Source organism: Rhopilema esculentum, chromosome 12, assembly GCF_057945365.1.
Source record: "Rhopilema esculentum isolate cy_ngs chromosome 12, ASM5794536v1, whole genome shotgun sequence".
Lineage (NCBI taxonomy): Eukaryota > Metazoa > Cnidaria > Scyphozoa > Rhizostomeae > Rhizostomatidae > Rhopilema > Rhopilema esculentum.
In genome coordinates, this window is record NC_142826.1 from 5,547,390 (window position 1) to 5,564,532 (window position 17,143).

General features: G+C 36.5%; 2 protein-coding genes across 2 annotated transcripts; one reads left to right on the top strand and one right to left on the bottom strand.

Annotated features, from left to right (window-relative positions):
- Window positions 1–20: 20 nt before the first annotated feature.
- LOC135681119 (uncharacterized) lies at window positions 21–10,338 on the bottom strand. Its single transcript, XM_065195420.2, has 9 exons — window positions 9,739–10,338; window positions 9,154–9,328; window positions 8,242–8,403; window positions 7,847–7,973; window positions 6,966–7,127; window positions 5,951–6,143; window positions 2,185–4,545; window positions 1,175–1,249; window positions 21–970 (listed from the first exon to the last, which is right to left on the bottom strand). The coding sequence occupies exons 2-9, from the start codon at window positions 9,230–9,232 to the stop codon at window positions 950–952; spliced, it is 3,180 nt and encodes a 1,059-aa protein (XP_065051492.2). The 5' UTR covers window positions 9,233–9,328; window positions 9,739–10,338; the 3' UTR covers window positions 21–949.
- Window positions 10,339–11,433: 1,095 nt separating this feature from the next.
- LOC135681123 (uncharacterized) lies at window positions 11,434–15,198 on the top strand. The gene has a single exon (XM_065195424.2). The coding sequence runs from the start codon at window positions 13,312–13,314 to the stop codon at window positions 14,770–14,772; it is 1,461 nt and encodes a 486-aa protein (XP_065051496.1). The 5' UTR covers window positions 11,434–13,311; the 3' UTR covers window positions 14,773–15,198.
- The last annotated feature ends 1,945 nt before the right edge of the window (window positions 15,199–17,143 follow it).

Sequence of the window (17,143 nt, forward strand, 5' to 3'; positions counted from 1 at the left end):
CAAATTAAAAAAATCAACTATTACGTTTCATTTAATTAACATGTAATTCTAACTAAGAGTAAGAAAAATTAAGACCATTAGCAAACAAGCAAATTTGAATTAGATTCTTCCAATTTCTTATCAATTGTTAATGATAAAAAAGTCAGCAACATTGCAAAGACCCCAGGACAGGGTACTAAGTTTTCCAGCAAGTTTTATAAAGAGCTTATAAAGTGGAATATGGCAGTCAAACGCAGAAATTTACAACAAAGAATTTAACCGCACGCTTTTTCTAGGTTCTGCCTCTGACAACATAATAGAGACCCTCCAAAAATGAAGGGAGAAAAAGTTTCGGGGGGGGCATGGTTCCCAATATTCAGCGAAGCTAAATAATTAGACAAAGCTTTTGCAACGAGTTCTTGAGTTCACCCTAAACTTCTAAATTTAATTTTGATTCCCTGCAATACAACAGGACACTGAAATGGAAAATTTCAATGAAAGCATCCGGGAAAAATCCGTACAAAATGTGTTAACCAAGTTGGAGTTCGACATCCTGATAAGCCCTCCAAATTTTAGTGACATTTCCATTCTTCGAATTACATAAAAAATATATTCTCATACCTGTCAAAAAAACTTGCTACCTAACAAATAAATGCAGTAATCACCTAAACTAATAACTAACATCTCATCTACATCTACCAACAAAAATAGAAACAAAACAACATTTCTAGGTTGGATTAAGGTTAAAAATGAGCTAAGCGAGCAATACAACATACGTGATTATAGATCAACAGTAAAAAAATTATTTTACATCTTTATATCCAAATTGAAACTATGAAATATTTTGATTCAACTTCAATAATTAAAAAAGTATTAGCAATTCTTATCGTGACATAAGAAAATAAGTTATTTAATTCTTAAAATACCAGTTGGTGCTTATTTGTTACTGCCCAATGTTCATTTGTTACTGTCATCCATTAATATCGCCGTTCTGAAAGATAAGTTAACAGGTTATGACGAAAAATATCATTTATGGATTATCAAAACAAAGGTCTTTGGAATAAAAGCAAATAATTTACACGAGAAAACCTGGACGGAATAGGTGCTGATGTTTAAAAGCGAAAAAGGGGGAACAAAACTAAACTTCAACAGAAACGGAACAATATGTAGAGAACAGCAGATGGAAAATACTTACAAGAGAGTTATCTGCTGATCGCGTTTTTAAAGAAGCATTTAGAATTGACATTTCTGTGAGAAATGAGCTTCTGATCTGAAAAAGATCGTTAAATCGTTTTGAGGATCACAAAGCAAATTAGTAAACAGAGAAATTAGTAAAAAGAGAGTCAAGACCCTTTCATAACAGCATGAAAAGAGTTAAAAATCAACCTTTAAAAACATCACTTGATCTGTACAGTTCAGTCCAGTTCGTTTTATTTCAAAATTCACAATCTACATATGCCATTAAATTTACTACACTACAAATAACTAAACCACACAAAGTTACAATAATAGAATTCAATAAAATAAAATTCAACGACCTTAAACATTTAGGTAAATTTGTAAACAGCAAACCTATCAAAAGGACGAGCTCTCTCAATTGGTAGACTAATTGAGGAAAGAACACCCGTTTAGTCAAAGTAAAATTAGTTTTTTAGGTAGCAAACAGCTTTTTGTGAAATTATTATTGTCATTAGAACTGACAACACCGGATAACGCAGCATCCAACAACCCCAACAAACCTGCCAGCACAAACCCTGCCAGCACAGACATTAATGCGCATAGAAAAAAGGGTGTTTTAGTCTTAAATATTACACATAATGTTGACAGGGCTTTGTGCAATGACTTTGTGAATTCGAAGTGGCTACACAAAAAAGTGACTCTGATAAGAGAGCAAATCATTTTTCTATCTTCAATCTCTCAAAAATCGCAACCATAAACTAGTTGTCCTAGACTAGTGACCTGTTATATGGTGTAATTCCATATCTTTTCACGATAGATCAAAAAAATAACCGACTTGATAAATTCACTGGATACCGAAAAATGAAGCTTTTGTCAAAATCTATTTAAAAAATAATTAATTTGATCATACAGAAACGTGTGTATATTATACAAAGACATGAAAAAGCATTGCGCCGTACCAGCAACAGTCGACAAACCATTACAGTTGAGAAAGATTATGAAATAATTGCGAAAGCTAATGCTTACCCTTTCCATGCTTTCATCTATGTACGTTTTGACTCTCTCCTCCTGCTCTTTAACTTCCTTTCGTAAGGACGACATTTGTCCCACTAGATATTCAAACTGGTTTGTATCCACAACAGATACCAAGGAGTCAGTTGGTGTGCTACTCCGTGGTCCAGATTCCGGTGATGCACTAGTTCCAGATACCACCCCCAATAATGCATTACCCATTGTGTTCTCCATAAATTCTAAACAAGCATGTTTCCTTTCGCAATCATTATATTCCCGTACTGCTGCTGATTTGGATACATCATTCTCATCTTCAAATCCACTACTCTCTACACTAAAACCTTTTGATAAACCTTTTGCCCTGCCTCGGCTCACGTTCTCTCCCCTGGCCTTATTATCAGCATTACCATTTGTATACGCAGCGCCACCTTTTTCAGCCACCAGATAACTGCAATGATATTCGAGCGAATTTTCCGTTTGTGATTGGTTTACTCCATTTCGCCTTTCGAATTCTCCAGACGTTCTTTGACATGGATGACCAACTGTTCCTGATTTTGAACCAAGACTGTTTAATTCTGGATTTAAGAGCTCCTCTCTACTGACCTCTTGCTTTGTCAAACTTCTTAACTTTTCTGACCTTCTGGATCGATAAGTCTCATTTCGATCCACGTGATCTTCTAAACAACTTTGCGAAAGTGCCTGAGTGCTGGGTGAATTTTCTTCACATGTGAGATTTTCATGGCTTTTACACATACGGTCACCATTTAGTAAATTAGCATTATTCAAACTCTCTAGAGACATAAAGCTGCGGATCCGGCCGCTTGCTAGCCTTCGCAAATAATTTCTAAGCCTTGACGGCTTTTTCGTCGAACTTTGCGACGTGCCTCCCAAACTGAGAGACTCATCTCCGGTGAATACTTTTTCGACAACATCAGACTCCACTGAGACTGTTCTTCTTCTCGAAATAAATGGGATGTTCTCTATTATAGCCTCTCCATGTAATTTCAAGCTCTCTCCAAATCCTCTTTGGTGACTACTCTCCGTCTCTCGACTGTCTCCATGTTCGGGGGTCTTAAGGTTTTCTATTTTCCCAAGAGACCTATAGACAACCCTTGATGGGGTGTGAGGCTCGATACCATTATCTTCCTCTATATGGTCTTCTCGCTCTTCGTGGTTTTCTATTGAGTCTGTTTCATATTCAGAATGTGCTGATTTATTATCGTCATGAATAGATTTTTCGAGAGAGTCATCAGAAAAGTTCTTTTCTTCCTCTAAAGGAACTTCTATGACCTGTAATTTATCTTCCACGGAGTCCTCGATGCTATCATGATATGAATGGTCTGAAATTGTCGAGAATTCGCTAGGATCAACTCTATCTATATTATCTTCAAATTTTTGTTTCTTTTCGTCATATACTTCTAAAATTTCTTTATCCTCTTTGGAATCTCCACGAATTTTTTCACCAGAACTGGGTGTCCTTTCGGTAAAAATGTCATCTTGGAGATAAACTTTTTCCTCGTCGTCAAAAATATGCTTTCGTGTAACTATTCCATTGTGATTCTGGTAACCCATGGGTTCACTGAATTTCTTTGGAGTGCTTTTAAATTTTGCCTTATCCAGCCCGTTTAGTCCAGTATTATTGTTCCTATCCCACCGAAATAAATCCTCTTGATCCTCCAAATCATCATCTAAAATGTTTTTGTAAGACGAAATACTTGAACTTTTTTTACATTCCTGAGTGTTGGAATTTTCTCCAATTTTTTCCGCTTTTTCTGCTTCTCCTTCGCAGAATTCATTTCTAGTTTCGATTCCCACTCCCAGCCCATTGTATTGTTTTGAACAATCAGGCAGCAAAGTTTCCTGTTTCGATCCATTCGTCTGCCTACACTTTCCGATCACGCAATTCACATGAATACTTTCTTTTCGTTCAAAAACATTGTCATCTGATTCTACACTGGTAAACTGTTTATGGTCTTTTCCAGGTAGCCTCCCCTCATTCAATCCATTAGCAGAAGCGGGGGCAGTTTCTTTGACATCGACTTCGAAACGTTCTTGCTTAGATAGCTTGGCCTTTTCCTTTGAAAAAGATCTGGAGAAGCTTGACTTGCGACTGCTCGGCTCGTACTCCTCTTCAACAGTACTCAATCTTAGGTTTCCAGGTACACGTGTCGCAGAAGCTTTATCACTAGATGAGCCATCACGGTCATCATAATCATCATTCACAGTTATTGACGGGACTGATGACTGTCTGAATTTCAATCTTCTCATTTTCGCAAGTAGTTTATCATCCGAATTAACCCATGATAGATCTATGCTACTACGGGTGAATCTACTGCCTAAGACATTTATTCTTGTATTCTCCAAACCCCTTGCTTTCTGAAAAGCAATAAAAAACTATATGTGTTACAAAGGTAGGGACAGAGGGTTTACTCTCGTACAACAAACAATCTTGTGGCATGAATTGTAGGACTGCATAGAACTGTTATTTTTATTGAAAGATTTTTCTTACTAACATTCTTTAGAACAAGAAAAGAAACAAATGGTGAAGAAAGTGAAATACTTAATTTCCTACAGATAGAGGAATCAGTTTTTTTAGGAACTATTTATAAAAAGCTTAATAAATCTGTTTACATTCAGAATTTGTCTTGTCCGATATCAAATACACCAGGGCTGGAGACACAAGGTGCTAAAGAGGGAGGAGAGGAATCGTTTCTTTTTTAAGAATGGAATTTTAAATTGATCTCATTTCAGACAACTTCGAAATTCTGTATTATTAACTTTTCAAATGCATTCAACCTGACTAAAGAAAACAAAACAGGTTCGACCCAATCTATCAATTTTGTGCCACAAAATTACCTTAAAGGGCCGGTCTATGTCAAAAACAGCGGCATTCAGAACGAGGTAAAATATTGTATGTTAAAAAGCTTTTGTTGGGGAAAATGGGAGGTGATATAATAAAATAAGGAAAAAATATAAAACTGTTGCTTAAAGTCGTTATGTTGTGAAAAAAATAACTGGAAAAACAATGCCAATAAACGAAAGTCTGTCTTTCTAGATGGACAAATGGGTTTGAATTTTATTTAGGACAGAGAGTTTTTGAGATTCTAAGAAACCGAACAGGTATAACATAAAATTACACACAGGAATTTAAATATTGACAAAAAGAAAATGACAATGCTCTTTTTGTTTGATTTTCAAAAACGAGTACCGACAAGTTTAACTGTGTTAGCACAGAAACAGAAATCTTTACAAGGTTCGTTAAACTTCCAAAAATAAATTTCATAATATACGTTAAGTGTAAAACTTTATAAAAAATTGTGAAGAAAATGGCTAATTGTGTTTGCAACCAAAGCAAGTACAACATTGACTAACTGGAACTGCAAAAAACCTAAGCAAGCAATGGCCTACCTACATGTCTTTCAAACTGTTGTAACAAAAGATGTAAAAATCTTTGTACGTTATTAAATAAGGCTTGTGAAATACTACATTTGACAGACGATGAATTGCATGCAGGTCGGGTTCAAAAAGGGGGGCTTGACTTTGAAAAGTCCCAGAAAACTGTATATAACTTGAGCAACTTGTTGCGAAATCGAAAGCATTTGACAAGTATTACACTTGATTACAGCACGGTTTTCCTAATAGTCAGGACATTTTATGGCATTATCATTCACGAAAACATTCCCCCCCTGCTCTCCACATCACAATCGAATTTTTGTGGTTTCTATTTAATACCTAAAAATAAACAAGGAATAGAATAAATGACTAAACAAAGCATTATTACCAGATGATCCGCGTCGAGGAACTTGGAGCAGAAATCGTCGACATCGATACCGTTAGCTTGCGAAGGATTTATAAAAAACCGAGCAGGAATCCTATGATATGGGGTCGAAAATTCCTCTCCAAATCCAAGGGAAGCCAACATATCCTCAGGGTCCATTTCAGTGGCAGCCAACAGCGAAGACACACTGTTAATGCTAAGGTGGAAATATCAAATCTTTATTAGGGCACATTTGAAAGTCAGTGCGTGAAACTGTTTAAACAGGTCTTTGAGAAATGTTAACAAAGACTTAGCATAAGAATGCATTTTCTTTCGCAAAAAACTGAAACAAATCTATTACCAAAGAGATATAACCACATTGTTTAATTAAAGCGGAATGTTTACATTAGTGCTCTGCGCAACATTTTCTGTTTTAAAACAAAACCCTACCGCAAACTTTGCTAAATCTTTCGGGGGCGTAATAAGGCAGCTAGAAATACCAAAAACAAGAGCAGGGCATGGCTGGACCCAAGGAGTTTATCACTCATTTCAAATTCAAACAATATTTTTAGAACAATACGGATTTTAGTGGGGGGTTTTGGCAAGTGACGTGCCCCTCGCAAAATCTACACTCGAGGCGAGCGAGAAGTGTAGGCTCTTGTTTTTTTCAATAAGGCTGTTGGATGTCTTGTCAAGCAAAGGTTGTTCTTGCAAGGGGTCAAGATAAACTTGTATTAGCAAATTAAATCATAAAAGTAAACTAGAAAACCAGAAAAGACGAAGATAAAGCAAACTTATAAAAGTAATGATGGTTATGTAACATCTAAAGAATATGATTTCATGAATGAACATACAGTACAATCCTGATAATCTGAACCTCCAAGGAACAATGAAAACTGCTCATACTACTTATAAAAGTTCAGGTTTTTGAAGGTATGAGAAATCAGCACTGCCAGCAGAATGAAGCTGCAGCTCCTACAATGTTATTCTAAATATTCCCAGTGAGTTATATAAGAATTAATGTAATGAGGACCTATACCTTGAAAATGAATTTTGTCTGTGCTCGTACATCCATTCATTTTTAACATGGGTCATTGGCTTCTCAAGATCTTGGGCTTTTTGCATTGATTCAGTCTTTTCTTCATAGATCTTTTCATCAATGCCTGCTGTGTCATCACTTATTATATGGCCATTGCTTTTGCTGAAAAACCATAACTTTACACATAACTGAACCCTATGTGGGAACTGAAATCATAGCTATAGGCATTTGTAGCACTGGGAAAATGCACATCTGGGAAATTGTTGATAACCAGACTTGTGGTACAAAAATATTATGGTATTAAGTTATCATGATAAACAACATCACAAATGAGGCAGAAAAGAAAAGACATTGATCACAAAAATAAACTATATCATATCAATAACCATTCCCTATTGTACATAAAATATTCTGGAAAACTGATATAATGAAAGACAAGCTGGTTGTTAGATAAACATTTTGGACTCGCAGTATCCACCCATCTGGCAATGGTAAGTTTAGGGATGTTCATGTGTAAGCTATCTGTTTTTAAGGTGCTTGCTTTTTAGAACTTTCTGTGGTAAAATTAAATTCTCTATTCAATTCATTGAAGCCTTATTGTTTTAGCAACTGACACTGCATCAGCTTAAAGATGATTCAAATATTGTCATTTCCCAACACAAGACGCTTTATCAATAATTATTTTCACAACACACAATTGACACTGACACTGCTCAATTTTCACAACACACAAAGCTCAACAATTATAGTAAATGTATTTCTGAATGCGTCAATAATACCTTTATTTCCACCATAAAATCAAGTTCATGTTGGATTACAAAACATACAAAAAGTAATTATATATAGCATGTAAAAGTTGTCATTGCCAAAAAGATACTTACTCAGAAGTTAATGGAAGCTCCAATTTGTCATCTAGTAATGGAGATAGTCTTGGTGACATAGACAATCCTCTTTCTGAACCTTCATAAGAAATGGACCTAGCATCTGCACCCAAATGTAGCTCATCTTCTGTATAGAAAAATGTTCTAATGAGAAATTTGGGCTCAGGTTTCCTTGTGTTAAGTGGACTGGGCAATAATACAAAGAAACTTTAAAAATAACCTTAAAATAAAAAAATGAAAATGAGGGTGATTTTGATGTGGTAGTTTGAATTTTGTAGTCATTGGCCAGGTGTCCGTCCGCAGAATTTTTAGACTCCTAATGCCATCTAAAAAGCCACAAAAAAGAAAGCACTCTTGTTGCTTTAAATGAAATTCAATGAAGAAAAATCACAAACCTGTACCACAAGGAACTGGCAAGAAATGGATGTTACTGTATGTAACAGTTTCTATTTCTTGCGGGCTAGTTGATTGTCCTTCATTTAACTCATTCCAGTCACCTTCATTTAAACTGTCAATCCATTGCTGAATGCTTCCATTGCTACTCCCTGTCCAGGTTCCTTGAATCAACAATTTTTAATATTGTATGTCTTTTTAGAAGTGGGATTCTCATTCTAGCTCAAGTCTGGGAGATTTTAAAATCTGGTTTCAATGCTAAAAAGAGGATTAGTCTATTGGGTTGTGCTTTCATCCATGTGATTGACTTGGTGCAGCACTTTGGCATTGAAGAGAGAAATTAAAGATATTTTTTTTCTATTATGTCAATTTTCTATCACAAAAAGCACACTAATCAGTCAATATCTAAACTTTTGCAGTCATCCTCAGAAATGATCAATGAGCAAGAAAAAACATTTTCAAAAAAACTTTGGAAAAATGTAGCTATGGAGCACCATATACTTCAGAACAAAAATCTTTGGTGCATAGTCCTTGGTGGGTCATCTCACACAATCAAGTTTAAGCACCCGTGTCTGAGGGTCTAGAAAACTGATCCTTATTTCTGATACTTGATTCCAATTTGATTCCCCTTTTCTTTGAAATGAGGCCAAACAAAGAAAAATTAGAAACTTTATTAAGATTCCCATATCATACACCCTTTTTCCTATTTTATATATCCTAGATAGATGACAAAATTGAACCCTTTTCTCAGAGATATTCAAGGCATGGGTGCTTACACTTGACAATGAGAGTGTACTTGCCAGGGCATAGTCAATGTCATATTCACCAGGGCTCTTAGTACACAAAATAGCTCATATTGCAAAATTTCAAAATTGCATAAACAAAGCAGAGACCTAGCACAGAGCAAAGCTTACTTTCCAATGTCTTCAAAGTATGAAGAGTTGGGGATTTTGGAGAAGATTCTCCTTCCTCTTCATCTTCTTTCTTATCCATGAAACTTCCTCAGATATTTTAAACTACAGCTTCCTGTGCTTATAACTTTGGGTGAAATAATTTCCATGGTTTATATCCATTTTTCAAGTTTGAGTCCTACAAAAAATGTTTATATTTCTTAGAAAGTTGAAATTCTGCATGTTTAATTCTAAGATCTCTTTCGAACGACCTCTGTGAACGACCACGAAAAAACAAAAGTTCTCAAAATAACTCGAACAAGCATAACCTAATTAAATTATGTCACATACTCAACATCAAAAATAAAATTTAACTTTGCAAATTGATTTATTAAAGCCAAAACAAATAGCATGGATAGGTAACAGGTATTTCAATTTAAAAGCGACATCTCTTCTTCTATGTGGGAATTCAATATACAAACTGGACAATAACAAACAGTTTTCCAGATATGTCACCGAAACGCACGAAGAATGCACATGTTTACTTACATTGCAAACAACAATTGTTATTTGATCAAACATACTGCATATATAGCTAATGTAGCTCACCTCGAAGCTAGAGCCATTGATAAATCATAAAGCTGAACACTTGTTTGCTAAATGTGTGAATTTCTAGCATATTTCGTGAAACAAACAATGAAAGTCCGCGAAGGGAAGTCGTAAACTTTTTCACTTCAATTTTTGAAAAGAGGTTCGCTTGTTGTCGTAAACGAGGCTGGGGTTCTTGCCATGGAGAGAGGACATCACCCCGTCCTATGGCCACCCTTGCCTCAAAATTTCTTTACAGAATTTGGGCGAAATTTCATTGGTGAAGTAAGAACTTTTTGCCGTTGGTTGGTAAATCGTTTTTTGTATCTGCTCTCGCACGTTTTTACTATCGATATTATATTCAATCGGAAAACACGAGAGGAAAGAATTGCAGATGTACTACTGAAGATTTTTAAATTTGTGTTGAAAGTTCAAAGAAATTTCCACTAACTTTGCAGTCAAGCAAGGGGGCCGGGGTAGCCGTACCCCCCAACGTTTTTGTGAAGCAAGTAGTTTTAAAGCTGCAGTAAAGGGGGAAGATGCCTTCACCCTCTACTTTTGCTAGCCTTGCTCCCCGTGAATCCTATTTCCCAGCTTACCCTTTCAAGCCCCTCTTTTTAGCATTCCTGCCCCCCCCCCAAACAAAAAGCTGTATCTCGGTCTTTGAATGTATGCTTTTAGTATGTCGTAAAATGTTTGCTTTTTTCAAAGCCATTTTCAAATTCTGTACCGCAAAAAAATTGTATGCATTACCCTAATTTATCTTGGCAAATGACAGGCAGGTAATGGCTACTCTTTATTAATTCTGTTTTCTTGCACATTACCAAAAAAGATTAATTAGTTTTCAACAATACTGATCCAAGATTTAACTGCAAACTTTAATTACTTCTTGAATGCTTTCTTCTGCTACATTTCGCAAATATTCAAAGAAAGCTATTTTTATTGCTAAATATTGTCTCAATATGAACTTGCCCTAGCATAACTACCTTTTTGGACCCAGACCCTTGGATTTTTAAAAAATCGTGAAATTTTTCTAAATAGACAAAACCAGTTAAATTTATCAAATAAGTTGGGGTGTGACCATTTAGGCGTAGGCTCTTTATCCATCAAATTAATGCAATTTTGTTTCGGTTCTAAATCTCTTGAACTATGCAATAATTACAAAGATAGAGTAAACCATTCACAAACTTCGAATCTTAATTGGCCTTATCCCGCCAACTTTAAACATATATAACAGGGACACCGGTCACATTTTAGAGTGGGGGAAGGCTCCAGATACGTTGGCTATAGCCTTAAAATCATACTTCAGCAAAAAAGTTGCGTGGAGGCAGGCCCGTCGCTATAGGGGGCGTGTGGGGGTATGACACTCCTTTGAAAAAATTACCTTGCGAAAACGAGGAGTTTTTTTACCATCTAGGGGTACTTAGTCGGCAAATTAGCAAATTTGTCGGCAAATTAAGGATTAAACAGTAGTAAACAAGAAACACCGCAACGCGACGAGAATGAACAACAACAAACACACATAAGTCATTTATGGCTAACATTTCGCCCCGGCATACAGGGCTTCATCAGAGCAAATTAAGGATTATTCGCCCACATTGTCGACAAATGGGACTTGGAAACCCCCTTGAGCTCAAAAGCTAGCGACGGTCCTGGGTGGAGGTTGCAGCATCCTTCCCCGGGCTTCAGGTTAGGCGGTCGAAGGTATAAAATACTAGAAAATTGTTCGAAATTTAGATAACCATTACTTTTCATTTACTGCGTGAATGCCACGACGAAAGCAAGAACTACAATTTAACTTGCTCTCACTATGAAGCTGCAAATTTAGTGATAAAACAATTCAAGGACGTTACAACGCCCTTGTCGATGTGTCTGCCAAGTTTAACTCAAAACATGTGTCCGAAGTGTCTTCTTGATCTCTTGATATCAACGAGTCACGAATTTCACTGTTACAAAGAATTGATAGACCAACAGATAAATGTCCGTAAAGTGAGGCAGTAGCAAAACAGAGGCTGAAATAGTGAGCTTTGCCGTTCCTCCCTACTCACAGCGGCTAGAATCATTCATCAAACCATATCGTCAAATTAAGATCCCTGTGTCAATTCAAACCCATGTTAGTGAAGTTGCTCTTTGTGTCGTTAAACTGAATTAATCTTCCGGTAATCTCAGGAAAAAGAAATTCTACCAGACATAGGTATATTTTTATATAAAAACACTAGAATGAGAGGTTACCTATATGGTCATATAATGAAATTACGACAAAATTTCGAGACGGAATATGAATTGGATGTGGGGAAAATGCTGGCCTAAATCGCTCTTTGACTTGCCAATTATTATGCTCAAGATATTTATGCTATATTGGACGGTTTGAAAGGCCACAATCTCGAACATCATCTGAATGATCTGCCTACGTTGCAGACCCCGTTTCCAAACTATATTAACTAAAACGATCTTAAAACGATGGCTGAAACTTAACTATAATTTCCTCTCATAAAATGCGTGCAACTCCCCAGCTCTCACTCCCTAATTAACCACGTGCTCTTACCTCACGGGTAACAGAACAAAACGCTATTTTCTACATTTGATATGTAATATTCCAAACAATGATTCGATACAATAATAATTAAGGAGAGTAAAACATGAGGAGAATTTAGAGTTATATAACAAGACTTTTAATGATACTTTCAACTTAGACTTTCATAAACAATCAGCATAAAATCGACATTTGTGAAGCCTTCAATTATATAAAGCACCTCTGGACACTAAGGCTTGCCATTTCCAATGCATGGTTGTTCCATGAAGATGGTCATACATTCTAAATCCAAGTTACAACAGAAAGAGACTAAAGGACATGGCAACCCAATGGTTTATTTGGCTTGCAGCCAGAAACCACGTCTGGTGATATGACAACTCCCACACAACTCCGTCAAATGTAATCCTGATATGAATTTTAATCAATATGGATTACTTTGGGAAGGCAATGGTACCAAGAGACATTTATCCAAAGAGGTTTATCCCAATCATTTGTGGTTTTCACCGACGCATATGAACATGATACAAAGACTTGTAATAAATTGAAATGTTAGCCAGAATAAAGAAAGACTTACTGCTAAATGGACGAATAACTGATTTAACTGAAAGAATGTAAACCAAATATGAATAGGACTGAAGCTTGCTAAATTGTTTGTGGAATGTGCCATTCCCGCAAAAATGATGCTGGTACAAATAACCATGCTAGCATAAACAAGAGCTCCCAAAGCCTGAAAGAATTGCCTCAAGGGAACATCAAGAAATTCATGCAGTTAAGTGGCTAGTGTGCTAGTGACGTAAATTGTTTAGTTCCGTGTCCCACAAATTTGGATATCCTGAAACTCAGCGGATATATCTTAAATGACTCAAGCATAAGAGTGACCATAATATTTCAAGTATTTTACTGTCTGCTTTCCAGAAGAGGAAATGACAATGAGGACACAAGCAAGTCATTCATTTACGCCTTGATTTTATCGATATCCAAGGTTTTTTAATCTACAAACGTTACAATAAGACTCAAACATTCAATGTAACGGTTAGTTAGTGAAAGCTGTACGAGCAGACATGGGCCTTCATGCGAAAAGCAAATCGTTACCAAAGCTGTCTGCGAAAATTGAAACCAAAGAAGGATTGGGTTTAAATATGGACAGTCAAGTTGAAGACAAGACAAAAGAATCGAAAAGTCATTTGAGAAATGTTGATATTATTCGTTTAGATTCAGGAAGAGAGGCTGGTACAGCATATTACGAAGAATTGACAGTCGAGAAAGCGAATTCTGGGCGAAAGAAGACCGAGTTGAAGCGCAAGGACAAACTCAAAAGTGAACAAAGAAATGGGATTTCAGGCAGAATTCGAGTTTTATTTCAGTCCTTATTCAATTTAGACAAGAAGTCGAAGGACAGTTTAATAAGTTCTCAAACCTTTGGGTGGCAGCTGGACTCCAACTTTGAAATAATTGAAAACATGGCTTATGTAAAATGTAGGTCGATGCCCGAATTGAATAAATTATGTAATGGCACAAAAAATGTAAAAAAGTCTGTTTCCTTCCGTCATCAAAAACCGTTTTTCTCAAGTTTACTGCGCAGATCGAGAAGAAAGCTGAACTCGTTTAGGGATCGCCACCAATCTGATTGTTCGTTACAAGGAGAAATGACAGTTGACAGTTGCTCAGATATAATGTCGGATGACAGGTGGTTGAGGAAAAAGCAAAGGGCCCAATCAGCAACTCAAAGCGACGTTTCAGCCCCAAACTCACCAGTATTGGAAAATTTTCCGCATTGTTTCCATAATTCTCCCGAAAATTCTCCAGTTTTTACGAAAGAAAGCCCGCCGGTTTTCTCAAAGGAAAGCATCCCAAGGGCGCGAGGCTTCCTACCAAATAATGAAAATGGAAGCATAGACAGAGCCAGACTACGTCGCGAAAGATTCCGACGGTCAAAAACTACAGGTCCTTCGTTCATGGGTATATATGCATCTACGTCATTGTCAGAAAGCTCTGATATTGCAGAAGAGGCTGAAATCCGAAATGAGGCTATTATTGCCAATGCATCTACGGTTGCGCAAAGACGAAGAAAAACGTTTAATAACAATAGAAGTAAAACTCTTGACTTGAATGAAAAAAAAGAGTCTGAAAATCTGCCAAAAACACTCCAGTCAGGTACAGTTAGCCAATGCAAAAACGGGACATGCTCTTACGAAGATGTTGGTTATACAAAAGAACTTCGAGATCTTGTAGAAGAGGAGTTGAAAGCACAGTTGAGCAATAAAGAATTTGACCCAGACCAATCGACTGCTTGTTGCCGGACAATTAGCGAATGCATCCGAATCAAGATCCAACAGGCAACGAAAGGCGTCTACAAAGTAGTTGTGCAAACATATATTGGAGCTGTGGAGGAAGACGGGATAATAACGGCTTTGCAATGCAATCTGAATCCGGAGAGCGATGGTTTTGCAGCAGTATCATACCGTAATGAATCATTGTTCGCATTTGCATCAGTACTAGCAGTAGACTTCACAGAGAAATGAATATATCAGCAGGCCTCCTTTACGCATCTACGAACATTTAATGGGTAGAAGTCGGTCTATTTTATAAAGCTAGACGCTCTAAGTTCTTGAGTGTACAATTAAAACAATTATGTATAATAAATTATTAAATTGGAAGTCAAACGTTGTCAGTTGTTATTTCTACCTCTTATTTGCATTGTAACGCCACTTTCACATTTGGATGATTTTCACATTTCATGGAAATACAGTAAGAATTTTCCAGCAAATTAAAATGTGGTGGATAGTCATCAAGCGACTAACAGAGTGTTAGAATATGGCAACAATTATAGTTTGCTGGCAACAAATTCCAGAAAAAAGAGCACATTTTAAATTTTTTTCAGGAATTTTGTATATTATACATTTATTTTGGGAACATCATTCTGGCATAGACTTTAAAATTGATACTCATTTAGAGTTTATTTTGAATAATTTCTTTGATAGATCATCATCATTACCTGGTACCCTGAAGGGAAAAGTTTTCGGTTTACAGGAAAACAGAATATACCAAATTTAAAACAAAATTCAGTAATTTTGTCCCTGAATACTTTAAATTTCAAAAATTGTAACAAAAATTAACTATAAGGGTTTTTACTGAGAATATTTCCTTCAATGACTAGATAGCAGCGTATGTTGAAAAGGTTTTGGAGATTTTTCCCAAGACCATTCACAGTAATACGACCAGCATCCCATTTTATTGTTTTGAACACGAATTGTGAAGAGCTGTTCTTCAATGCTTTAGTCATTCTGTATCATATTTTTAGAGCTTTTGCATTAAATTGCCAACAAAAATTAAATTTCCAAAAATTAGAATGGAGAATTCTTTCATTACATCTTATCTGCTTAAGTTGTATCCTGTTTAAAATTTTGCCTTTTAAAGGTATACCAAAACGAAGTCATTTCGTACAGAAGTAGACTACTAGTATTTATCTTTTCATAAAGATTCCTAGGCGGAGCTGTTCCATAATCATTAAAACAAAATAATATAACAATAAAAGATTAAGCTAATAAACAATTTTTCAAAAACGCGATTATTACGTATCATTACAAATTGTACTAATGCAACTCAATCTATGCTCTAAATTTATGCCACACTTATCAAAAATGAGACTAGAAGACTGCAGCCATTCTAATAGTTAACGGAGGCCAACGGATTACTTCTTTTTAAGAAGAATGCTTAACAAATGTTCGCACAGCTTTTAAGCATATTTATCTTCCGGTCTTTTTCTACCCTTATCTTGCTTAGTGCCAGTGAGTTACGACATTAGCATGTTTTATCAATTCATGGAGCGAATTTTGCCGAATCTGCCATATGAGCCACAAATTTCGAGCACGGAAATGGAAAAGCAAGCGGAGAAGCGGAGGAGCATTTCAGATAGATTTTTCTTACATAGATACTTCTCCGCTCCTAACTTCTATTTCCCTGTTCGAAATTTTGTGGCCCTCGAACCCAGGGTAACTAAGTCTTACCTTAGCAAATAGGGGTGCTCAGTCTGGGGTACAAACTTTCAACCCAAAAAAATAATTTCTAGCATAAAAAGTAATCCAGAAAATAGTTCTTCTTCCCCTGCACAATTCCTTCTTCCCCTTGCAATTTTTCCCTATTTTTGTAAACTTTTCTCATATTCAAGACACAAAAAGTAATTCAAAATTCAATGAACCAGAAAAGTAATTGTGCAATTGACGGACCCCAAAAAAAAACTTTGGCCCAAATCATAGGCCCAAAAATGAACCTTAGCACCCTAATCATAACATACTTTTGCTCAGTGCCGGAAATCGCGGGGGTGTGGGGCAACCGCCCCTAGGTTTTGCTAAATTGTCGGTTAAGTTATGTCATTTGTCGGCAAAATCGCTTGCTTTTGTGGACATTGCCCCCCCCCCTCACTTGGAGAATGAATTTCTACCACTGCTCTTGCTTTAATTCCCATATTAATTTAGAGACTTCGAAGTTTTTTGCATGTGCAGTCATTTTCAGATCTGATTAAATGTGCAGAAAAAACGCCGCAAGAAACGTTCTTGCGACGTACTAGACCTCCGCGTCTTGACAATTTGCAGACTAACTTACAAAATACAAAACTGAATGTTTGTATACTATAAAACGAGGGGAAGCTGTGTGCTGACTACGTCACTGTGAATACGAATAGGTGTAAATGTCAGGTCCCCAGTGGAGGACATCACACACCCATGGCACAAGTCACTTTCTCCACTTTTATCCAAAAAGTCATTACTTCCCGACACAGCACAACTCTTCATAACAAATAATTGAATTTCTGGGGGTGTGATGTGACATAGCTAGGGTTCCAGCTGCTCCCATCCCCCAGAAAAGCGAAACAGCGCTACCTTTCGTTTGAGACTT

Coding starts and splice junctions, on each gene's coding strand:
- LOC135681119 (XM_065195420.2), bottom strand. CDS start 9,232: ATGGATAAGAAAGAAGATGAAGAGGAAGGAGAATCTTCTCCAAAATCC. Junction 7,128..7,846: donor GAGCTTCCATTAACTTCTGA/GTAAGTATCTTT, acceptor ATGGTTTTTCAG/CAAAAGCAATGGCCATATAA. Junction 1,250..2,184: donor TAGATGAAAGCATGGAAAGG/GTAAGCATTAGC, acceptor GATCTTTTTCAG/ATCAGAAGCTCATTTCTCAC.
- LOC135681123 (XM_065195424.2), top strand. CDS start 13,312: ATGGGCCTTCATGCGAAAAGCAAATCGTTACCAAAGCTGTCTGCGAAA.